This window comes from Canis aureus, chromosome 24 (assembly GCF_053574225.1).
Source record: "Canis aureus isolate CA01 chromosome 24, VMU_Caureus_v.1.0, whole genome shotgun sequence".
NCBI classification, from domain to species: domain Eukaryota; kingdom Metazoa; phylum Chordata; class Mammalia; order Carnivora; family Canidae; genus Canis; species Canis aureus.
This window is the reverse complement of record NC_135634.1, coordinates 6,343,588-6,370,000: the sequence shown is the minus strand read 5'-3', so window position 1 is coordinate 6,370,000 and position 26,413 is coordinate 6,343,588. Positions and strand designations below refer to the sequence as shown.

General features: G+C 32.7%; 1 protein-coding gene across 11 annotated transcripts in view; it reads left to right on the top strand.

The window, feature by feature from the left end:
- NBEA (neurobeachin) overlaps window positions 1–26,413 on the top strand; it is a 668,634-nt gene that overhangs the window by 98,659 nt on the left and 543,562 nt on the right. For 10 of the 11 annotated variants that reach the window (XM_077868099.1, XM_077868094.1, XM_077868093.1 and 7 more), the window contains exons 7-10: window positions 1–84; window positions 2,738–2,884; window positions 22,287–22,484; window positions 23,097–23,230. The exon at window positions 1–84 is cut by the window's left edge and continues 36 nt beyond it. In XM_077868099.1, coding sequence (XP_077724225.1) covers window positions 1–84; window positions 2,738–2,884; window positions 22,287–22,484; window positions 23,097–23,230 — 563 coding nt within the window. Of the gene's footprint in view, window positions 85–2,737; window positions 2,885–22,286; window positions 22,485–23,096; window positions 23,231–26,413 lie in introns of those variants that run through there. The other variant, XM_077868103.1, reaches the window with a different exon arrangement.

Below are 26,413 nucleotides of genomic sequence, written 5' to 3'. Positions count from 1 at the left end.
TGGAGGAACAGTGAAATTCGGTGTTATGTTAATGGACAGCTGGTATCCTATGGTGATATGGCTTGGCATGTTAACACAAATGATGTAAGTTTTTTCTTTAACCTGTGCTTTAATGTATTTAAATATGTAATCTATCATTGTTCATAACATGAATTTTGTAATAGAATTGTTTTGTAGAAAATAGTTGTACTTTGAAAGTTTTTTTTTCTGTTAAGTGAATTTTTAGGTCTCGTTTAATATAAGTTATAAATAGTGATACAAAAAAAGGAAAATTGTTCAAATAAATTATTAAGGATTAGATCAAAACATCCATGCAGTATTCTATTCTTTCCAGAATTTCAAGCGGTAAAAACTGTGTCTTGCATCTTATCTGAATGTGAAAGGAAGACTCTAAACAATGTGAATAAGTATAACATGTAGTCATTGTTGTTTACTAGATAAGTAGTGATAAATGCTGTGGAAAAAAAATTTAGTGGAAATAGTATAGAGGCTATAGGTGTAGGGAAGGGGAAGCTATATGGTATAGAAATGATCTTAGAAGAGTTGAGGGAAAAAGTCATGTGGATATTTGGGAGAAATATCCCATTTGCTGGAAGCAGTGAGTCCGAAGCCTATGAGGTGAACTGAAAAAGTTAATTAAACAAAAAAGCAGCCAGGAGTGGACAGAATAATGTTAAGAGATAAGGTTAGGCAGATAGTAAGTGGTGAAATCATGCAGAGTCTCATGTGTTAACATAATACCTGGGCTTTTCTATCTTACCCAGCATAAAAACTTTGGAAAGTTTTGAGCAGACAGGTGATATGATACTGATTCATATTTTAAAAATATCAGGCTGTAGAATTGAGAATATTTTGAAGGAAAAAAATGACAGAAGCAAGGAGATCAATTAAATGACTTACTGTGATAATAACAAACACAATACTAGTTTTGACTGTCCTGTTAGTAGTGAGAGAGGTTACACAGTTGAATTCTGGATAGAAAATATCTAGAGTTAAAACCTCAAGATCTCTGTTCTGGACTTTCTCTTGTCATTATCCTGGCCTGTCAGACCCAGAATAAAAGATATTTTCTAATGCCAAAATATTTCCAAACCAATAATAGATAATTATTCCAGGGTACCTGGTTTTATAAAAACTTGCCTCTTTTAAACAAAATTCACATCTCAGTATTGTCCGTATCTCTCCAGACTATAATTTACTCAAGAGCGGGATCTCTTCTTGTTCTCTCTGGTATTCTTCTAAATAGTACTGTGTACAAAGTCCGTAGCTTTTTCCCTGAGTCCTAGGTTGGAAGAATATACCCTGCAGACCATGTCTGAACCTTGATCTGTTTTTGCATAACCTGAGAGCTAAGAATCTTGGTTTCTTCATTTTAAAGGTTTTTAAGATGTTTTTTTAAAGGATCATTTTTTTAAACATCCAAACAAAGAAAATAGAAGATTATATGACAGAAAGCACATGTAGGTTGCAAAGATGAAATTCTGCTTCATGTCTACCTTCCAAAGAGGATTTTTATTATACAGTGGAAGAAACCTAAGAGACTTTGTTGACTGTCACTAACTCTACAGTTTTATATAGATACCGTTTTATATAAATATATATATATTTAAAGATTTTATTTATTTATTCATGACAGACAGTGAGAGAGAGAGAGAGAGGCAGAAACACAGGCAGAGGGAGAAGCAGGCTCCATGGAGGGAGCCCAATGTGGGACTTGTTCCCGGGTCTCCAGGATCACACCTTGGGCTGAAAGTGGCACTAAACCGCTGGGCCACTGAGGCTGCCCTACAGTTATATTTGAAAAGAAGGAAGAGAATAAAGAAAGAAGACTTATTTTTGAATTATTTGCAATAGTACACCAAAAAATAGAGAGGCATGGGCAATAACACATATATACACATACATTATGCAGTAAATTCTAAAGGCTCTTACAGTTTTAATTACAGATTGGGTATTTGACAAGGAGTTTCTGTCTTTGTAATTCATTCACAAATATTTTGTTATTCTGTTGAGGCACCAAAGGAATTCCATACATATTTAATGTATTGATGATCAGTACTAAGGTGTGGAATAACTTATAAGGATGAGGGAGGGAAACTGGAACCTACCATTAGGGGAGATTTTAAGAAGTAGAGATGAGAAAGGGCTTGTTAAATATGGCTTCTTAGGTCTTGAAGTCTCCAGATGGAGAGCACTGTACCGTCTGCTTTAGGTTGCAGACTTTAGTGATTTGTTTATTTGGTTCTGCATAATGCCTACTCATGGAAGAGAGGGAATTGGTTTTCATTCTGTCCTTGACTTAGTGTGGAGAAATTAGATAGTTTCAGAAATTAGGCCTATGTGTTTATGGTTAAAAATTGGAATAGTCGTTCTCTGATTCATATGAATCTCTATATAGACAGTTATTAAATCATTAGAATTTCAAATTAGTTTTACTTTTATAAATAGAATTATAAGCCCTTTTGTCTTTAAGTATGACATTTGGAAAGTGGTTAAGTGATTATTGAATAATTGGTTATTTTTGCTTTTCTATAGATACAAAATATTTAACTGATTAACTTTTTCTAAAAATCTATAGCTGGCCTTTTTATTATTTAAATACTCCATAAAGTCTTAAGTGATGCTTTCTTCTATCATTATTGTTATACTGTAAGGTCTTCATGACAGTGAAGGCAAGTATCCTTAAATATTTTGTCATTACAAAATAATACATTTTTTTATGACTTTTTAAAAATAGAGCTATGACAAGTGCTTTCTCGGATCTTCAGAAACTGCTGATGCAAATAGGGTATTCTGTGGTCAACTTGGTGCCGTGTATGTATTCAGTGAAGCACTCAACCCTGCGCAGATATTTGCAATTCATCAGTTAGGACCTGGATATAAGGTAATAAAACTGTTATAATTCTGGAAAGTTTTATATGGATTTTATGTGAAATGTGATACAATATAATGTATAGGGATAATCTTTCTTCAGTGTGGCTTAAAAGTTGTCTCTATTTTTTGGAGCTCAGTTGTTCTTACAGGTTTCATTTTGTTTTAAAGGTGCTTTTTTTCTTTTTAACTATTTTCCATTCACAAACTTTGAAAATTCTTTAGAATATTTCCTAATGTTAGAGTCATGGCTTTTTTTTTTTTTTTTTTTAGAGTCATGGCTTTTGTTGACATTCTGAAATAATAAATTTTATGAAACCATATTGCTTAATGTGGTATTTGAAATCTCAGATTTTGAAATACATAATGAACAAATGAAATGACCATTATTGTTCAAATTAGAAGTAGTTTGGAAAGAATAAAGGTTTAAAAGGAAAATAGTATAAAATTACATATGGCTGAAATTACTCAGTTTTAGTTTTTACTTTTGCTTGTCCTTTACAATAGATAAGGAAGTTAGTACAATACTGACCATATGAATTTTGCAAAATCAAGTATTTAATATGATTTATCATATTCTTCCTGTTTTTTAACATTTAAAATGAAGACTTATTTAGGCAAAATACTGTATTCACATATATGAAAGAGTTTTTAATATGCAGTATACCTGGCTAGGGAAATATATGAGTATTATTTAAATCACATAAGGAGCTGTGATATCCCAAACTCTTTGGAGCTGAGAGAATTATGCAGTGTAAGTCAAAGTATTTTTAATTTTGAAGAAGTTCATATCTTCCATCGAACAGCTATTTTTTAAAAAAAACTTAGTGTTTAAATAATCAGTGCGAAGATTATATTATGAAAAAGGTGTACTAAAATATTTCTGTCCTTAGCGATTTTAAGTCACAATGATATTAAATGACAATAATGCTGTCATTTTTATGTCAAGGTGAAAATACTTGCTACCATCTTTTGTCCCTAACACTTTATTTTACCATTGCTAGAAATGAATTTGTGCTTATACAGCATTTTTTCTTTCATGAGTCCTTTTGTTGGGTTTGGGTTCTAGTTCTGCCATGTGTTGGCTTTGTGTGGGAATATTTCTGTAATTAGATTTTTGGATTCTGCCTCCTTTTATATTTCCTCAGTTTGGCCTAAAATATTTGAAGTGGCTTTCTTCAAGCACTGCCAGAATGTTATTAAGTGAATCAAAATCAGTGATCCACAATTAAGATAGAAAATTAAAAAAACCCCACAGATATGCAAAGTGTAAATCCAATATGATTGCTATAGTGAAATTTTAGAATTGATGGCAGCTTTCTGGCAAGAAAAAGGAAAAGGACTAAATATAAACAGGTTATGTAATTCTCCTATTTGGAAAGGAGCAAACATTGTCTTGAGTCACTTTGCAAACTTAGTGACTTGTCATATAGCTCTTTCTCATCCATAATCTTTCATAACAAAAGTGAAAATGAGTAGTAACCCTGTGTCACCATGTTCTATACGCAGATACTCATGTGATACAGAATGTATTCCTATCATAGACAATAGAATACCTCTATCAAAGTTGGAACTTTTAAAAGAAAATACCTCTAAATTTTAGGCATTTCACGAAAAAAATATTTTATTAAGTTTTGAAAGTTCCCAGCCTGTGAGTATAGCCATTGAGCCCCTGTTTTTTTTGTTTTTTTTTTTTTAAGGCTGATTTATTTATTTTAGCGGAGGGGAGAGACAGAAAGAGAGCAAGAGAGGAAGAGAAAGTATGGGAGAGGGGCAAAGGGAGACAGAGTCCTAAGCTGAGTCCTTGCTTAGTGTGGAGTCTGTGGGGCTTATGAGCCTGAGATCACAACCTGAACCAAAACCAAGAGTTGTATGCTCAGCCAACTGTGCCACCCAGGTGCCTCCTGAGCCCTTTGTTGTTAATGAAAATAGACTGTAAATCTGTGAGTGTATATGTATTTTCTCAGTTTGTAAGTATTAATAGTAGAAATGCTATTAGGAAATGCATCTGTAAAATTTTTTTGACATTGAAGTTGTTTTCTAGAAATTCAGAGAATGAAGAGAAAGAAGAAAGGATGCAAATAAAGATCAGATTGTGTTATGACAAGGAAAAAAGCTGAAGTGGTTCACATATAATAGTCTCAATTTTCTTGGTTAAAGTAGGAAGTAAAGTCACTTTCTTATGAGTTGAAGGGGTAGCGAGTTACAGTGGAATTTTTATAATGTTTTGGATGTAATAGTTGCCATTTAGCTTAAATTACAAATCTAGAATTGTTAAATATTATATAATATATTTATATTCATAGATGCATTTTAAAAAAATATTTTATTTATTCATGAGAGACACAGAGAGAGGAGAGAGAGACAGAGAGACAGAGACAGAGGACAGAGACACAGGCAGAGAGAGAAGCAGGCTCCATGCAGGGAGCCTGACATGGGACTTAATCCCGGGTCTCCAGGATCAGGCCCTGGGCTGAAGGTGGCGCTAAACCGCTGAGCCACCCGGCTGCCTTTGTTGATGCATGTTATATGGAACTTCAATAAGTAGAGTGGTCAGATGGTATTCTCTGTGATTCTGGGCTTAATGTAGATGGCATGTCAACATCTGGGCCCTGAAATAAATTAATTCCCCCCAAAATAATGTCCTCAAACTATATATACTATGCAGCCTATTCTGTGTAATTGTGATTTGTTGAAATAGAATTAGAATTAGAATATTAGGTATTTTTCTGTGAAATGTCTGGTTTTGAGCAATATGGCTTGTCAGTGAATATTTTGTATTTAGCTATTTTAGGTAAACTGTAAATAAAGGAGTATATTACTAATCAATTAAATAAATCATTAGATTTGGAAGTAATTGGTAAAACACGGAATTTCTCACTGTAACTTTGTCTAGTACAGAAAAATTTACTATGAGGTTAGTGTATTGGAGAGCTGCATTTGATGGGGTAATTCAGTGTCTACAAGATTATAAAAAGTCTTATATATAGTTATATATAGTGGTTTTTTGACATAAGCTTGCAAAACAGATTTTAAAGTTTTGATATTTTTTAATTGTTATTGGACATTTCCTAACCCTTTGTGGCAAGCAATTCATCTCCATTGCTAAATATTTCAATATTAAGCTTTGTGTTTTGTCTTCCATTCAAGAAAACGATAACATAATGATTCTGTATCAGTATTATAATATGATAAAGGCCTAACTGATACAGAGAAAATGTATAGAACAGTCTCCAAAATTAAAAATCACTTTGGAGGGTTTCTGATACTTGCTTGGATAGGCAAGCTCCTAAGAGAGTGATATTCCCACAGTAACCACTTAAAACTCTGCACATAATACAGAAAACAGGTATGTGAGGGCTTTAAGACTGAATAATTGCAGTCAGGTTTTAGAGAGGTATCAAAACATGAAACAAGTGGTCAGCATGGATTGAGTTCCCCATTTTTCACTCTGGCCATAAAAATTAAGATAAAAAACACTTGGCCAGTCAACACCATGGAGATTAATGGGCAGCCGTGGATAAGAGACAGCAAGGAAAGAATCTGAATCTGTATTTTAAAAATACTCAGCTTGAATCTCTGGCCAACCCCTGAAACCATGATCATGGAAAACTGATAATAGATTGTAAATACGGGTTCAAGAACTGAACTGAGATCCAAGACACCACACATGACAGTCTGTAGTTGTATCTAAACAGGAAAATGAGTCCATGAAACAAAAACATAAATACTTTTCAGAAAAATATGGTCTCTACAGAATAATTTTCACCATGTCCAGCATATAATCCAAAATTGCTCATCCTTTGAAAAGCCAGGAAAATGTGACTTATTCTCAAGGAAAGGGAAAATCAGCACACAGCAATTTCAGGATAAACCAGAATCATTGAATTATCACATGAGGACTTCTTGGGAGCTATTATAACTAGTGAGGTTAAAAATATTGTTTGTAATGAGCTGAAGGTTAGGAATTATCAGCCACAAAAATTTTTTTTAAATGGAAATTTTAGAACTGGTGACTGTATCTGCTTTAAAAAAATCCACTGTATGTGTTTATTATTAGCAAAATTGATAGGATAGAGAAATAAATAAACTTGGATATAGACTGACAGAACCATTAGAAAAGAGAGAAAAGATTAGAAGGGAAAGAAGAAAATGATAGAGACGTATGGGGTGGTTTTGAAATCTAATATGCAACATATAAGAGAAAAGGCTAGAACGAATAGATGAAGAAATAATGGTAGAAAACTTCCCAAATTTCATTTAAAACAAACAAACAAACAAACAAACAAACAAACAAACAAACTCACATTTACAGATTGAAGGAACTAGTAAACTCAGAGGAAAATAAAGTCAGGGAAACCATAAAATCCATACCTTTCTTGGGGAGAACGAGGATGTACATTATTATGGGAGGGGACAGACAATAAAAAAGTAGATAGTGTGCTAGATGGTGGTAGTGCTATGGGAAAAATAAAGCATATAAAAAGAGGGAAAATAGTGGGCTACAGTTAGAGTGATAGCAGAGATTGCACTAAGACTTCAAGTAGGTGAAGTTGGTGCCAGCCTGGTGGGTTTTGGGGGATGAGCTTTCAGGACACATGAGAGAGCAAGTATAAAGGCCACTTAGTAGGATCTTACTTGAAAGATTAATGAATAGTCATTGTGTTTCTGTGAGTAGGATAGAGGGAGTTTAGACAAAGCTGATAGCAGTAGAAAGTAATGGAATTTGGTTGGATTTTTGATAGGCATATCTAAAATAATACTCTTAAGAGGTCAGCTTTTGGGTATATTTTGGAGGTAAAGCCAGTAGGATTTTTTGTCCCTATGGATGTGGACTAAAAGTGCAAGAGAAGATTCAAAGGTGATCCAGTGAACAACTGTATTGATGGGCTTTTTATTTAGAAATAGAAAAGATTTGGAAAGAACTGAATTTTGGGGAGGAAGGTTAAGTGTTTGCTTTTGGACATTTGATGTTTGAGATGCTGATTAGACATCTAAATGGAGAAGTGATAAAACCATGGAGTCTAGGGGAGAAGTCTGGGCTGGAGATGGAAATTTAGCATTGGTAGAGTATAGACAGGATTTAAAGCTGTGAGACTGGTTTTAGATAACAATGAAGTGAGTTCAGAGGTGAAAGATGACTGAGTAATGAGTCCTTGGAAAAGCCAATATTTGCAGGTTGTGGAGATGAAAAGGACCCAGCAAGGGAAAATTAGAAAGAGAGCAAGGGGTAAGAGGAGAGTATGGTATCCTGTACATTTTTAAAGGAAGAGGAGGTGATTAAATGTCAAATGCTGCTAAGAGGTTGAGTAGATTCAGGACTAAGAAATGGCTAATGGACTTAACAGCATGGAGATCATGGGTAATCGTGATTATCACACTTTACAATTAGTTAAAATGGGGAAAAAATCTTTCATTTAATGAAAATAGTATTTTTTCAGAATCGAAAGATAAACATTAATTTATGTTTGAAAGTGTAGTTGTTTAATTTTGCTTGTATCATTCTAGTACATTGCATACATTGCATTTATCTCTGCCTTTGTAATATTTCATAATTCCCTTTCCATCATTTTGTCCTTTTGAAGAACTGTTTATATGTAATTGTTTTTTTTTTTTCTGGTTTCCTGATTATTTGAATTTACTGTTACGCATTTATTTATGTTTCAGTATGTTTATAAATAAAAATTTTAAGGAAGAAAAACCTCTGAGTAGTATGTATTTATGTGCACATGAATATAGTTATGTGAACTTTCTCTGCAAAATAGTGAAGCTTTATTTTTAAACTGTCACACTTAAAAAAAAAATTATTAGAGAGAGAGTGAGCAAGCACAACCATTAGCAGGACGAGGGACAGAGGGAGAAGCAGACTCCTCACTGAGCAGGGGACCTTATATAAGGCTTGATCCCAGGACTCCGGGATCGTAACCTGAGTTGAAGGCAGATGCTTAAATGACTGAGCTACCCAGGTGCCCCTAAATTGTTATACTTTGAGTGATTTTTCATTTAAGTCCGTATCATGTCATCATTTGGATGACATGAACATACTCCAAGTATGCTACTATTTTTCTAGTTAGTTGCAGTTCTTTTGCACTTGCTTTTAAAGGGTCAGTTTTTAAGTGACACAAGAAAACAGTTCTTCTTACTTTAGAGCTGTTATATTTTTGATAATTAATGGTTTTGTGACACCTATTAATTCATATGGCTTCAGGTTGTTTTTCTTTTTGCAAAAATTAAATCCATCCCTTGAGGATGATGGTTTGTCTTCAAAAACATAATTTAAAATGCTATAGAGTTCGATTGATAGTGAAAGTGGAGAGCTGATCCCAGAGAGCCTCAAGTAGCTCTCATGTCAACATTCTCATGCTTACCAGGAACCACAGCTGCAGTTGCTGGTCTCATTCACCATCATTGCAACCTTTAGCAGTGAAGCCAAGACCTAGCCTCGCCGCGAGCAGCAGCCAGGGTGGCCTCATATTGGCAGTGCCTGAAGGTCAAGTTCATCACAAGGAATATTTTGGGAATGGTAAAATGGTTCAGTGTAAGAAACAGATATGGTTTAATCAAAAGAAATGACACTAAGGAATATGTATTTGTACGTCAAGCTACCATAAAGAATAACCCCAGGAAGTACCTTTGCAGTGTAGAAGATGGAGAGGCTATTGAGTTTGTTATCAGTCAAAGGACAGAAAGGGTGCAGAGGCATCAAATGTTGAGATTTCCAGTGCAAGCAGCACATGTGCAGCAGCAGATTGTGTAACCTGTTAAATTATTGATACTATCCACATGGCAAGAGTCCTCTATGAAATTACCAGTAGAATTTCCAGAATAGTGAAAATGGGGAAAAGAGTGCAGGATCGGCAAGAGCTCCTGAAGGGCAGGCCCTAACACAGGCCGCAGTGCCCACTTTACTACATGTGGAGACCCTATGGATATTGACTGCAGTATTCTCACCTTCCTGTGCGGGGAGAAGTGATGGAAGGTGCTGATAGGGTGCAGGAGAGCAAGTAGACCAGTGAGACAGAATATGCTTTTGGGTTATAAATGACCATTTCACAGGGACCCTCCTTGCCAAGGACATCCTAAACAGGATGGCAGTGAAAGAAGTAAGGAAAATCAAGGAGATGAGACCCAAAGTCAGGAGCCACCTCAACAGCTGTACTGCTGCAACTTCAATTGCTACAGCATAGAAGGCCAGAAAACCGTAAGAAACAAGAAGGCAAAGAGACATAGCTGCTGGTCCACCAGTGGAGAATTAGTCTTCTTCTAAGGCTGTGCAGGGTGGGGCTGAGTAAATACAGGATTACTATTTCTGCCATCATCTCACCATTGGTTTTGTCATCCAATATGAAGAAGTGAATATGAACTTTCTGTAATAAATAACAGAAGGTTGGAGTTGAAGACTTCAAGTACTTGCTTCTTGTCCATTGACCAGATAATTAAAACTTTCTGCATTTTTCTCTGCAGATTGGAGTTTTTATTATCTTTACCTAAGACGTCTCTTTTTTTGAAAATGGCAAACAGTTTTTTTTTTTTTTTAATTTTTATTTATTTATGATAGTTACAGAGAGAGAGAGAGAGGCAGAGACACAGGCAGAGGGAGAAGCAGGCTCCATGCACCGGGAGCCCGATGTGGGATTCGATCCCGGGTCTCCAGGATCGCGCCCTGGGCCAAAGGCAGGCGCCAAACCGCTGCGCCACCCAGGGATCCCGCAAACAGTTTTTTTTAAGCCTGGTTTTCCTCAATACACTCGTAAAGTTTTTTAAATTGTCCCATATCTGGAAAAGTTGAGATTTTTAAGAACCTTGTTTTTAATTTGTATTAATGTTTACAGTTTAATTTTTCTCAAAGAAGTCAACGAATTGCAAGCACCTGTTAAAGGTCTTAAAAATGCTGTAGATTGTGAATATCTTGTTTGAAAAATCCTATACATAAAGGAATGTTTTGAGTAATAGACATCTATTATTTGTAAGCATTTCTAAGGTGATTCTTTTGGAAAACATATCACTTATGATCATATTTGTTTAGCTTTATTTGCTTTAAAATATCAGGTGTGGGGTGCTTGGGTGGCTCAGTTACTTAAGCATCTGCCTTTGGCTCAGGTCATGATCCAGAGTCCTGGCATCAAGCCCTGTACTCAGCTCCCTGCTCAGCAGAGAGTCTGCTTGTTCCTTTCCCTCCACTCCTCTGCTACCCCCTACGCGCTTGTACTCTCTCTCTGTTTCTCTTGTGTTCTCTCTCTCTCTCTCAAATAAATAAAGAGTTTAAAAAATATCAGGTGTATGGGGGTTCCTGAGTGGCTGGCTCAGTGGGAAGTCTGTTTGTCCCTTTTCTCCCTCCTCTTGTGTTCTCTCTCTCTCTCTCCCCCCCTCCCCCTCTCCCTCTCCTTCTCCCTCTCCCTCTCCCTCTCACTGTCTCTTTCAAATCAATAAAGTTTAAAAAAATATCAGGTGTATTACTTTAAAGCTATGCTATATTTAAAGTATTAGAATTTCGATGAGTGGTAAGACAAGTATTCTACATTTCCAGTGTTCTTGTCTGCCTCTTGCCCTGGCCCATATAATGTCTTCAGAATTATTTTATTATCCACTTCAGGTAATTTTTAGTCACTGGTCTTAAAATAAAATCGGTAATTCCTACAAGGTTTTTATCCAGTTAATGAACATTTTTATATACTAGCAAGTTTCTACTTTGACTCAGTCTAATAATGCTTCCTAATAATAGTCATGAGGGGAAATGTATAACCTAATGCCATTTCATTATTCAAAGATCTTTAATTATTGTTTTTAAAATTTCATTATAAACTCATGAATTTAAATGTATTTGAAGTGTTTAATTGTAGCAGTTATTATCCTTTTTGATATTAAAATTGTCCCAACTTTGAGTGACGAATGTCTATTCTAGATGGTTCCTTAGTCCTTTGATCGAACCCTGTAGTCTTTGATAGATTACTTGCTATTTCAGATGACTCATCCTGAACATTTTGTTGTTTCAGTTTGGAATCAGCCATTATTTTAAAAATCCTTAGTTTCTATTAGTGTGAAATTGAGGACTTGCTGTGTTTTAACTTGACCTTCGCTAGGTTAAATCTGGATCTGCTTTCTTCTATATCTAGAATATAGTGTATTTTTCTCATACTGTTTCGTATTCTGTTTCTTTGCTTTGGTTTTTTCAGAGACCAGATCATATATGTTAAATTGACTTTATCTTTAATATTTGTCCCTTTGTGTGTGTATGTATTAAAATTATTTTTGGGATTTCTTTTTGTTTGAAGGATTCCGTTATATCTTGTAGGTTGGGTCAGATAGCAGTAAATTATCTCCATTTTTTTTAATGTATATCAGTTTGTTGGATATAAATTCTTGGTTGAAAGTTTCTTCTTTTGCACTTTGAATGTTTTATTTCATTATGTTCTGGCTTCTTTTTTCAGATGAGAAGTCAACTCTTGTTCTTATTGGTATTCTTTTTTAGGTGAAGAGTTATTTTTCTCATGCTACTTTTAAGATTGTCTCCTTGTCTTTGGCTATCAGCATTTTTACTATGATTTTTCTGCTTGTAGGTTTCTTTGCTTTTATTTTTCTTTGAGATCATGGGCTTCCTGAATGTGCATATTAGTGCTTTCTAAAATTTGGGGAAGTTTTCAGTTCCTCAAGTTTTTGGGTATTTTTCTCTTTTCTCTGCCTCTGCTATTCCCATTTTGCATGTTGGTATACCTAGTTGTTTCCGACATTTCTCTGAGGCTCTAATAATTTTTCCTTACTCTTTTTTCTTTCTGGTTTTTGGATTACATAATCCCTATTAATTTATTTTTATATTTGCTAATTCTGTCCTTTACTTGTTCAGATCTTTTGTTGAGTACCTGTAGAAAATTTCTCAATTCAATTACACTTTTTAACTCCAGAATTTCCATTTGGATTGTTTTTATAGTATTTCTCTTGTTATTGGTATTCTCTATGTAATAATTTTTTTAAAAGATTTGTTTACTTATTTTAGTGAGAGAGAGAGTGCAAGGGCACAGGAAGAGGGATAGAGAAACTTAGGTAGACTTTGTGCTAAACAGGGAGCCCCACATAGGTCTCCATCTTATGACTCTAAGACCCTGAGCAGAGTGGAGCCAAAACCCCAGGAGTCAGGCACATAATTGACCGCGCCCCGCAGACCCCCCTTATTCTCTATTTAATATGACATTGTCATCATACCTGCATTTACTTGTCTGTGGTTTCCTTTTAGTTCTTTGTATTTTTAATGGCTAATTTGGAGTCTTTTTCTGTTAAATCTGACAACTGTTTGCTCTCACTAGCAGTTTCTGTTGCCTGCTTTTTTCCATATGTATGGGTTGTATTTTCCTGTCTAGCTCCATTTCTTTCATTGTCTGGTTGGGAAATGTCCCTACTCTCTTTTTTTCTCTTAAAAACTTACAACAACTTTATTGAAATGCAATTTACATATCATACAATTCACTCCTTTTAAGTGTACAAGTTAATTATTTTAAGTAACTTACAGAGTTGTGCAGATATCACCACAATCCAAGTTTAGAACATTTCTATCACTCCACATGCCTATTGGCAGTCACTGCTCATTTTCATCCCCATCCCCATCTTACTCATACCATTTTATATAAAAATTCTGCTTCTGAAAATCCCTCAAGGAATAATTTAGTGACTATTGATATTTATGTGTAAGCGTGCTTATCATATCTTAATATATAATTTTGAAGTGTTGGAAGTAACCTAAATACCAAAAGTGGAATAAATATAAGAAAATTATCATATTTTAATAATGGATTCTTTATAGTCACTTAAATTGCATCATAATTTTTTAAAAAACTAAAAATGGTATATTTAATTAATTATGATATGAGGGTGTCTTGCTCCTAACAACCAAAGTAGGAAATGTGATATTTGCATTGTGGACCGAAAAACTTAATTCCAGTTTTTATTTTTTCCTCAAATAAGAATAGGTTTTATTAGACTTATTACATTATATTTCACAAAACTGTTTTATAGCTTTCCAGAGAATATATTAAACATTATTTATTTCATTGTAAGCAATATGAATAAAATGAAAGTAAAGACAATAGAATGTACATACATTTCAGAATTGTTAAAATGCCAACATGGAAAAGCTAATTATAGTATTTAACAATACATCATTTTTAGGATGCAGAGTTCTTAAGCATGACAGACATATGAAAAAAAAGATAAGAATTAATGAACTGTTTTTGACATGTTTTAAAAGAATAGTAACCATGAGCCAGAGTGATATCTTCAGTGTTTTCTAGTACTTTTCACTTAAATTCATTGAAGATTATAAGAATGAATTATATTATAATTATTGGTATAAGACTTTTCAGCCCAAAAAAGACTTTTTTTTCCTAAGTTAAATGTGTGGTAAAGAACATTGGTGATTTCATATTCATGCTTAATGGATGATGTATTTCTCAAAGCAACCAACTTTTTTATGTATGTAACAAGGAAAGGGCTCAAAAAAGAAAAAAGAAGCAAAAGAGAGCCAAAACAAAAAACAAACAAACAAACAGATATTTAAAGAAATAAAAAGTGAAGAGTGGTAGGTTTGGCAATAGAAAGCAAAAGTTTTAAGATTGAAATGAATACAAAAAGAAGACCAAAATCAAGGAAGAAATAAGGTAGTATATTTTTAATCTTAAAGTGCAAGTAATTAAATATGAAGTGGGTGTATACTGTCAAAAAAAGATTGGAAAATAAAAATGCCAAAATATTAAAAAGCGGAATGGATAATTTTATTCTAAATTCTGAATTTCCCCTGAATAAGGAAAAGTCAATAAAAAGTAGCTTTAAAATGACTAGAGGAAAACCTGAAATGATTCTGTTTGGGTGAATTTCCTCAAACAAATTTAAAATTCAGAGAATATTTGTTAAGGCATTTCTATGCATGGAACACTATCACAGGCATTATGGAGCATGCAAAGCTATAAATTACCTTTAAGGAACTTATAACCAAGTAAGGAGAAAAACATACAAAAAGCTAAAAAGTGAAGTTGATTGAATTTATATCATGTTATCTGAGAACAGTAAGTCCACTGGGATCATGGAAAAGGATTCTGATTGTAGGAACTGAGAAGTGTTTCATAGAGAAAAGGTAGCTTTAAAAACCAGTTTAGCTAGGCTCATGAAGCTTCTAAGATTACTTTGAAACTCATAAGGAATAAGTGAGTTGTTTATTTTGGTAGGAAAAATACGTGTTTTCCCTTCGTGTTTTCATTTTCTTTGGGTAGATACTCAGTAGTGGAATTATTGGATCATGGGATATTTCTATCTTTAATTTTTTGAGGACCCTCCATACTGTTTTCTACAGTGGCTGAATATAAACTCAAAATGGAATAAAGACCTAAATGTGAGACCTGAAATCCATAAAAATACTTGAAGAGAACACCTGCAATATTTTCTCAGACTGGCCTTAGCAACATTTTTCTAGATATCTCCTAAGGCAAGGGAAATGAAAGCAAAAATAAACTATTAGGACTACATCAAAATGGAAAGTTTTTGCACAGTGAAGGAAATCACCAACAAAATGAAAAGGCACTCTATTGAATGAGAGAAGGATTTCACAAATGACATATCTGATAAGACGTTAATATCCAAAATATATAAAGAACTCATGTAACTCAACACCAAAAAGACAATCCAATTGAAAAATGAGCAGAGCACATGAATATTTTTTCAAAGAAGACGTACAGATAGCCAACAGACACATGAAAACAGACACATCACTAATCATCAGGGAAATGCAAAGAAAAACCACAATTAGATATCACTTTATACGTTTAGTCAGAATGGCTAAAATAAAAAAGACCAGAAGTAAGTGTTGTCTTAATTAATTAATTTCAGAAAACATTCAACCAGATTTCTGATTTTGTCCATTCTGGAGTAACTGGTACTGAATGTGCCATAATACTGTATAGAACTATAAAAATGGGCAAAATTACGAAACATCTGGTTTTTAACTTTTGTCAATACACATACTGCAGGTCTGATATCCTTGAGAGTAGGAATATATTTAAGATGAGGTTGGCATTTATCCTTGATATCTGGCTAGGGCTTATAAAAATATTTCCACATATTCCAGCTCTGGAGACAGCTGAGTTAAGGAGGTTGAAATCAGAATTTAGGACAGCTGAAATATCTAGAATATGTGGAACAGGGTGCAGAAACAGGAGCAAGCTGTTGGGGTAGGGACAAAAGTCTTCCTGACGGTTTCCTGTGCATTCTTTGCCAGGGGATAGAGCTGTACATTTATAGTGGGAGGCTTCATAAACTCTAGCAGAAAGCAGATGTTAGAGGTAGTAGAGGTTACGTAGTTGTTTGAGACTGGAGTGTTAGCCCAGTGAGAAAAGGTTTATGTCCACATCCTTAAGTGCTTAGTAATTATTATACAAATGAATGGCAATAGTGGTATAGAAATTTTGGAGTTTTACTCTACTAGATAGAATTACTAGATGATAATTATTTATACATGTATCCAACCAAATCATTTCTACAAAGTGTATCTTTTATGATATTATAATGATTTCTTTCGCAGTTTAATTTTTAAAATTTCTAGCCTATCAAAGTATCCATTCTGTGCAACTGCATGCATGTTAAAAATTTATTCATATTAGGAGAATGAATTACACAAAATTGATATTGGCAAATGATTGCTTAATTTGATATAAGCTGTTTCTCAATATCCTTATGTTAAATATTTCTTTTGGATATTGGTTGATATCAGTGATACATTTCTTTTATTTAATATTTGAAATATTGTAGTTACTATAGTGCTGATACTTGGTACTTGTGCTAATTTTATACATGCCATTATCATAATTTTTAAAGATTTGATTGGGTGAGGATACCTAGGTGGCTCAAGCGGTTAAGTGTCTTACTTCAGTTCAGGTCATGATTTCAGGGTCATGGGATCAAACCTCATGGCTCAGGCTCTGTGCTCAGTGAGGAGTCTAGGTCTCTCTCTCCCTTTGCCCCTGACACAGATTATGCCCGCATGCTCTCTCAAATAGATAAATCTTTTAAAAGATTTGATTGGGTGAACAATTATCTACTGTGTTGAAGTACTGACTTTATGTATCAGAATTTTCTGTGTTGATTCGTATGTCATTTGTTGGCATGTTTGTGACTATATTGTTTTCTTTAAGCTTGTTCATAAGGTATATCAAATATTTATTATATTCAAGGAAGTGTTCTAAGCTCTAAAGATTAAAAATGATCAAGCTTACGCACTCTTTATGAGAATAATTATAGATGTAAATGTTTATACTTAAAAGTCAGTATGTATATCAGAAAGGAAATATAATGCAAATACTACTAAAATTTTGTGATTAATTTCAGCTACAAAAGCTTTAGGAACTCTTCATTGAATAAGAAATTTTTTAAGGTTCTTGAAAAACACATTAATTTCAGAGGATGAACAGGACATGATGATAGAATGTGAGAGAGAGGGCATGATTACAGGGATAGAAGCAAGGGAGAGTAGGATGTGTCTATGGATTAGTCCACATCAGTTGTAGCTTCATAGTAGAATACAGAGTAGGCTGCGTAGTTTATGGTTGAATGTGAAGATGATAATGATAGGCTGAAACCAAGTTTTTGAAGACTTTTGAATATCAAAATAGTGAATTTTGATTTTCCAGTAATTTGGTATTATTTAAAAAAAAAACTGTAGCAGGAGAATGGATTGATGCTATTTATGTATTTTCCTAGAGAAGTTTGGAAATGTAGATATTAGAGTGAATTAATTTTGATGAATTCCAGATGGATTATTCATTTTGAAGTGAAAATTCTACACAGTACAGGTAGCAATGCTCTCTTATACATCAGGAAATAGAATTCATGGAATGTTGCAATATTATTACCTATTAAAATCAGCAACTCTTGTCACATAATGATACTGAGAAGAACAATAAGTATTGCCATATGTATGTCATTCTTAGATAATTTCAATGGAAAATGGCTATATTCTTGATATTGGTGAAGTTTTTAGATATTAGTATTAGAAAATAACAAATCTCTCCTCTTGTAGCAATTAGATAAATTTAATTTAGTTGAGTTTAGCAGTGTTCTGGAACATTTTCTCATATTTACATTAAGTAATTCCAGTTTGGGTTATTAGGGTTCTACTCATTGAGGCTTTGCCTCATTAACCAACTATGTTACAGATATCTGAATGTTCACGGTCTTAAGTGCAATATACCATTACATAAAATTTATGGTAAATGTTTTATGAGTGATATTTATGAAAAAATATTGAAGATAGAGAAATATTTGTATAATACTAAGTAGAAAAGGACACAGTAATAACAGTTACCATTTTCGGTTGCTTTTTTTTAAAGGTCCATGTATTGTTCAGAGTGCTCTGCTTACTATTTTATTTGTTAGATCTATACCATAGGAGAGGTAAATAACTTGTGGATGGATACACATCTAGTCAGTGATAGAGCTGGGATTCAGACTTAAGTCTAAGTCATTTTGAACCTAATGTTGTTAACTATTTATTGCACTATATAAAACTAACAATACAGTATTTTACTTTTTTAAATTTCAAAGCTTTATTTTCAAGTTTTCCTGAGATGTAATTGACACATAAAATATATTAGTTTAAAACATACAACATATGATTTGATATATGTATATATTGTATATATTGTATATATGTATATATTACCACCATAAGGTTAATTGACACATCCATCACCTCACATAGCCATAATTTTTAGTGTTGTACTGAGAACTTTTAAATCTACTCTCTTAGCAATTTCCAAATATAAAGTATTATTAACTATAATCAACATTTTGTATATTGTATTTTCAGAATTTATTCATCTTATAAATAGAAGTTTATACTCATTGACCACGTTCACCCATTTTATCTACCCCCACCCTCCACCTCTGACCATAATTTCTGTGTTTGAGGTTCAACATATATGTAAGGTCATATAGTATTTTTCTCTGAGTTACTTCACCTAGCATAATGCCCTCAAGGTCTGTATGTTGTTGCAAGTGCATGATTTCATTCTTTTTTATGGCTGAATAACATCCCATTGTATACATATATGTGTATCACATTTTCTTTATCCATTTCTACATCTGTGGACACTTAGGTTGCTTCCATGTCTTAGCTGTTGTAAATAACGCTGCAGTGAACATAGGAGGTATATATATCTTTTCAAGTAAATCTTGATGGTTTTTGGGATAAATATCTAGAAGTGGAATTGCTATTGCTAGATCATATGGTTCTAGTTTTAAGTTTTTTTACATAATTTTTTCAAGTTTTCAAAAATTTATTTGAGAGAGAGTGTGCGTATGCATGAGTGGGGGAAGGACATAGGATAAGAGAGAGGGAAAGAATCCTAAGCAGACTCTATGCTGAGCATGGAGCCCAGTGTGGGGCTTAATTTCAGACCCTGAGACCATGACTTGAACCAAAATCAAGAGTCAGACTCACATCCCACTCAGCCATCAGGTGCCCCTGTATTTAAGTTTTTGGGAACATGTCATACTGTTTTCCATAGTTGCTGCATTTCTATTCCCATTAACAGTACAAAAAGATTATCTTTCCTCCACATATCTGACAACACTTGTTATATCTTTTTTTTTTTTTTTTTTTTGGTAATAGCCATTCTAACAGGTGTGTAGTGGTAGCTCATTGTGGTTTTGATTTACATTTCCCTAATTCATGATACTGAGCATTTTTTCATGTGCCATTTGGCCATCTGTATGTCTTTTATTGAAAAATATCTATTCAGTTTCTCTGCCCATTTTTTAGTCAGTTTTTTTTTTTGTTGTTGTTGTTGACTTGTTGAGTTCTTTATATATTTTGGATATTAATCCCTTGCCAGGTATATGATTTACAGGTATTTTCTATTTGATAGCTTGCTTTATCATTTTGTTGGTGGTTTGCTTTGCTGTGTGGAAATTGTTTAGTTTGATGTAGTCTTGCTGGTTTATTTTTGCTTTTGTTGCCTTTGTTTTTGTCAAATTAAAAAGATTAAAAAAAACCTGAATAAAAGGTAGCTCTACTAGCTAGAGCATATGTTCCACTTTCTCCAGTTGCTGTTCCCATCATTTACACATTGCTTTCCTACATATAATATCATCAACATAAGGAAGCGCCACTACTCTACTTGATTCAACTCCAGCTTGCTCTTGGGTCATCCAACTCCTTGACTCCCCTCTTCCTTATTTGGTCTGGGTCTTCCTCATTTGGCTTTTCCAGTGTAATGTCATATATACTCTTCTCCCAAACTCCCTCAATTAAATACTTTTATTTCTATAAACTAACTCATATATTTTATTCCTCTAAAGTAATTAAATCTACTTTTGATCAGTGCTTTGCAATATAAGTAAAAAATCTAGTATATTTGTCAAATTTTATTTTAAAATGATTGGATTAGAAAATAAATATTAAACATTCTGAACATGTATAATCCTACTGAAATACATACTAAAATGTTTATTTTATAACACCAAGGCAACCAATGAAGGCAAATTAGTTTTATGTTGCTAATATTGCTACCTAATAGTTAACTCATAATTTCATTCAGATATAACTTTTTAAAAATTTATTTTTTATTGTAATTGTCACCTATTTTCTAGTGCAAGAGTGACTGAAATATAATCTTTATTTTTAAATTAGAACATGTTTTAAGCCCAACTGTTACCTCAAGATTGGACAGTGTGAATTTTTTAGTTATATAAACTCAAAAATTTTGAAAATCTGAGGTGGCAGATAAAGTTCTACATTCCATTTAATTGAGAAGAGGAAGCAAAATCTGATCCAAAGTACTGTAATTTTGTCAGCTTTTTTCTTACATAAAAATATGTAAATGTGCTTACATTTGGAAGACAGAAAGTGGCATCCATAGTCACATAAATACAAATTTTTTTTTTAATTTTTTTTTATTTATTTATGATAGTCACACAGAGAGAAAGAGAGAGGCAGAGACACAGGCAGAGGGAGAAGCAGGCTCCATGCACCGGGAGCCCGACGTGGGATTCGATCCTGGGTCTCCAGGATCGCGCCCTGGGCCAAAGGCAGGCGCTAAACCGCTGCACCACCCAGGGATCACCAAATACAAATTTTCATTTATTCATGTTGCTCTTGTATTTGATACATGGCCGATCAATGGTTTGTGTCCAGGTTCAAGGAAGGAAGGCTCTCTGGATACTAGTTTAAAAGCAGAAAATGGGCTAAATTTGGCCTGCCATGTTTGGTTTTTAAATATTTACATTAAATTACAAATTATGTGATTTTTTTTTAAGGAAGTCCCGAGTTCATGTTTCTTTGGAAAGTATTGAAGAACTGGCAACATGGTGCATTAATTGACTTGAGCAGAACATTGAGGGATACCATGCACTATCTAGTCTTACGAAATCTCCATGAGGCCTGCTTAATTTATACATATATCTTTTTGCCTTCTGTAAAAATCTGAGTTTGGAACATTTGGTTTAATCTTACTGTAACATCAGAGTAAGGAAAAGGAGCCACATTAGTTAAATGATTTCTTTGACACTAAATAAAGGCCTAGATATAATTAGAGGTAGAGCCTGGATTATAATCCAGATTACTTCACCATTAATCCATTAATACTCTGAGCAAAAGACATGGCATTATGTCCTCGCATTATCCCTTCCAGATCTTAATTTCATTAACATTTGGTTTTCATAGTTATAAATTGAAAATAATAATAATAATAATAATATCATGTGATTGTTGCAAAAGTTAAATATTATTTGTCTTTATCAGAAGTTTCAACCATTTCTAACAATATCTTTCTTATTACAGCTACTACATCTTTGTTATTTCTCTGTATAAAAGGGTGATATGTTTTAATGAACTTTTCTTTTGGATTTAATATGACTTTCTGATACTTTTGTGGATAGTATTGTTACTCAATATGTTGATATACTTTTTATGGTAGAGACATAAATCTTTTTGCATAAAAATATTTTTCATAGTCTTAAATGATAATCATTTTTCTATATAAGTAATTCATGTACCAGGCACTGTTTACTTATGTAAATACTTTTCAATGTCTAAACAAGAAAAATTAATGTTCCTAGGCATTAAATCAAAATCTTTTTACCAGAAATTTAATAACATCTGGCTTTATATTTTTTTCTAATAAAATATTTTATAAATAATCAAAAATGCAATAAAAACAAAGATATGAAGATCCAAGTGTGTTTATTAACATGATAAGTAAAATTTTAACTCATAGAACTGAAGTGAGAAAACAAAATAATGTAATACCACTGACTAATGCCTGACACTTGAAAGGGTCAAAACAAATTGTTTATTATCTTAAATATTTCTATGCTTTAAGACTTGAGAGTTTTATTAGGTTGTCTTTAAATGAGAATTTAATTTAGTTTTATTTTTTCAGAGTACCTTCAAATTTAAATCTGAGAGTGACATTCATTTGGCAGAACATCATAAACAGGTGCTGTATGATGGGAAACTTGCAAGTAGTATTGCATTTACATATAACGCTAAGGCCACCGATGCTCAGCTGTGCTTGGAATCCTCACCAAAGGAAAATGCATCAATTTTTGTGCATTCCCCACATGCTCTAATGCTCCAGGTAGGTGATTAGTAGCTTAGTTTTATATTCTCATTGAGCATTAACGTTAAACATAGCTAATCTATAGCTCTATAGTTGCTAGTTCTTTTTTTGTTTTCTAGTACTGTGACATTTTTGCCTTCTCCCTTATTTTTTTATTTTTATTTTTTGGCAGTATACATTACCCTGGACTAGTCTCCTTAAAAAGGATTCTGACAGCTCTGTTATCTTATCTGTTCTATATCCTTTGAAATAAAACCAGTTGACTAGCTGAACAGATAGTTAGTTGTTAGATACAAAAAAAAACCTTGCTTTAAGAATGTACTACTATTACACCCCCATATAAAAATTACTTGAATGTCTTTAAATCTGCTAATAGTATTTCTTATTCTAAATTGTTTTTGATTTATAGGTTCATATTTTCAGTATTAAAATCTCAATTTAAAATGCCAATTTAAAAGTGATTTACAGAGATAATCAAGTTTTTATTTTATATGTGAATCAAAAATTTTATAATTGAGGGCTTTAAAGATGTCTGTTTTTTAAGATTTTTTACAAAGTTATTTGGAACAAGGAAATAATGATAACTTTATGCTTCAGGAATTTAATAAACATTTTTGTTTTTGAACATAGGATGTGAAAGCTATAGTAACACATTCAATTCATAGTGCAATTCATTCAATTGGAGGGATTCAAGTGCTTTTTCCACTCTTTGCCCAACTGGACAATAGGCAGCTCAATGACAGTCAAGTGGAAACAACTGTCTGGTAAGTTTTTTTTAAAATGTGTAATTTCTTGTAATTTCTACACACTTACATTATGCCTGGCATAGTTGATGCTGTCTAAATGTTTTATAATATTTGGTTTTTGTCCCTGAAGTACTAATAAAAGTTTCTTTAGGACTAAGGCATATATCTATTTATATGATATTAAAACCTGATACTTATAATCATTAAGGAATGACTTCCTTGAAAATAAATCAAAACTTCTTACCAGATGTTGCATAGGGATTATTATACAAATTGAGGAAAAATTTAGTCCCAGTCTTATCCTTTGGAAATGGTTATGGTTTGGATCATCCATGAAATCCTGTCAGCTTAAACAAAATTACTAGGGTAAAGTTTATTCTGAAGAACAGTAGTTGATAACATTTACATAGTTTATATATTATATATTAGTATTTTAAAATTCTGTTATCAAAGACAAGCATAATTTTAATTTATATTAGCTCTCTTTTATATACAGTTCATATATAATGCAATCTACCCCATGGGATATCCATGTATATATAAAAATTTAGTTATTTTCTCATTAGGTCGATGTCACATACAAATCTGTAGCTTCCTTCGTTTTTATTAAAACAGACCTCATGTATCAAATGCTGATACAATTTTATATCTTAGAATCATTTACATAAGTTAAATGTAAGTTTTATCTTTTTATCTTTTTACTGTGTACATTGCTATGTTTAGAGAATTTAAAGAGAAAAATCTATAGGTAAACATTCATTTTTACTCCAGAAGCAGTATAGGAGCGCTTCACTAGTATATACACATATACATGAAGTTTTTTATGGGTCATCCAATTTTGAATTGTTGGAAAACCTAGTGAATAAAGCAAATATGGGAAAAATTTTAAGTCCATTGAAATGTAACATGATTTTCTTACATTATTAAATAAGCTATTAACAAAATTCTATTTTAATTCTAATAATATTATCCCTGTATTGAGACCATATTTATGTACAGTTTAAATATGAATATAAATATGACCAATACATGGGTCATGCTTTCTTTTATATCAGTGTAAAGGTTGGAGTCTTGAAGTAAAAAGGTATCTTGAGATCCTGCCCTAATGTGGTACTACTTTGCTATAAGATCTTAAATAATTTCATTGGGAGGCATATCAGCCTAGTGGAAAGATAAAACTTTAAATTTCAGTTCTGGACTTAAATTCAAAATGTTTTGCTCTTTATCATCAAAGTGAACCTATATACATTGTAATCAGTAATTAAAAACTTAGTAAGATCTATGAAAAGTAGTTGGAGATGAGGTAGTCCATAGAAAACTCCCATGTGTAATTTAAATATTCCTTATGAATTAATATTGTCCATAATTATTTTAACCTGAAATGGAATTTGTTGCTTTGTGAAGAAAAATTAGAAAGGTTATGTAGTTTGCAAATGTTTTAATTAAAACCATCATAATAACTTATACCTACATGAATAGCCATTATAAAATCTTAGTGCTAAAATCATATTTTAGCAGGTTATCTGGTCCATTCATCCAAGGCACATGGTTTTTTGTTTTTTTTTTTTTTTTTTTCATTGCTTGTCTTCAAAACTCATTTTAATGTTTACATTTTGGTATTTAAATTGTATTTATTTCATCGTGGATATAGAAGATAATGTAAGGGGTGAGCATTCTATTTTCATTTTGTTTTAGTTCTATATCATCTAAATTTTTCTCTGTAATAAATAACTTCAAATTTGCAGTGATATATATGTTCTTAGTTTAAATCGAACAGAAAACATATAAATAAGTATCACGATGCTAAGAATAATACATATCCAATTCCAAACTACCCTGCAATTCAATTATGTGCTATTTTGAATTCTTATTTAATACTTTTGCCGTAATTGTGTCAGAGCTCTTAATGTCTGAGATTGGGTGTTTTGTGGACAGTTGTATCTACTAGTAATACAGTCTTTGTTATTTAAAATTTGAAGGGGGCCATCACAGATAAGTGTGTGCTTCAGTGACATAGTCTTTTGGCTTTTAAAATGTTAAAACCAAGTAGTTAAATGGAACTTCTCCATCTACTTGAAGAACCTAGATCCTTAGCTGTAGGGCAGGGGTCAATAGGGTTTTTTGTTTTCTGGCTATATCATAAATTCATATAGATGAATGAGACCTTGGATGTCTCATCTTATTTTCAGTTATTATTAAATTGTTCTAGATAAATGAGAATCTATTTGAAGTTTTAAATTTCCAGAGAAAATTACATATATTCTTTTTTTGAAAATCTGTTTACATAATAACCATATGCCAACAATTATAATATTATCTAATTTTTAATTTTTGGAGAAATTGAGCTAAGCTATAAAATCAGTTATTTCTCTGTCTTCTGTGTTTCAAGCTGAAGCATTTAGTTTCCGTGTTCTTTCTTCCACTCGTAGTCCTTTTTTATAAAACTTTTTATTGTTTCTGTGGTGGCACTATTACACTATCCTTATAAATCTTGATGATTTTTACTCTATAGAGGGGGCTTAGTATTAAAATAATTCATTCAAGGAATAATCTAATTTTCTGGAGCCTTTAAAAATAGGCTTTGTGCAGAATTTGTGTGGCATTGTTTTATCATGAAGGCTATGTATTATGGTTGTTATATGTGTGGACTTTTAAGTTAGATAGACTTGGGTCAAATTTCAGGTTTACTGTATTATTAGTGTACTTTTGAATATGTTAACAATTTTGTGCTTTAGATTCCACCATTATAAAATTACAGTAATAGTAGCACATTGAATTATTTAGCTTAACCATGGTAAAATACATAGATCAATATAGTAAGGACTCAGTACATGCTGGCATTTGTTATCATGATGACAATGGGCTGGATGACCAACAAGAGTATCTCTAATACTACGGTTTTATATTTAAAAAATTATATATCATTAATCTTGGAAATCGATTGTTATAATATGGGCTTATATATTACCTTATATTTAAACTTCTTTCTGTAGGTGATAGTATTTACAGTAGAGACTTAAGTAATTAATTAGGGCTTATATTTTGAACTTCAGTTGTAGTGATGAAAACTAGTTTTGAACTACCCATTTTCTAGATATAGTGGATTAAAATGGAGGATGTGTTAACTCAAGTTCTGAAGCCAACACCTAGTCAAAGAAATCCTGGAAGGGCTTAAGATGACTTTTCTTTAGCTGGTTTTTG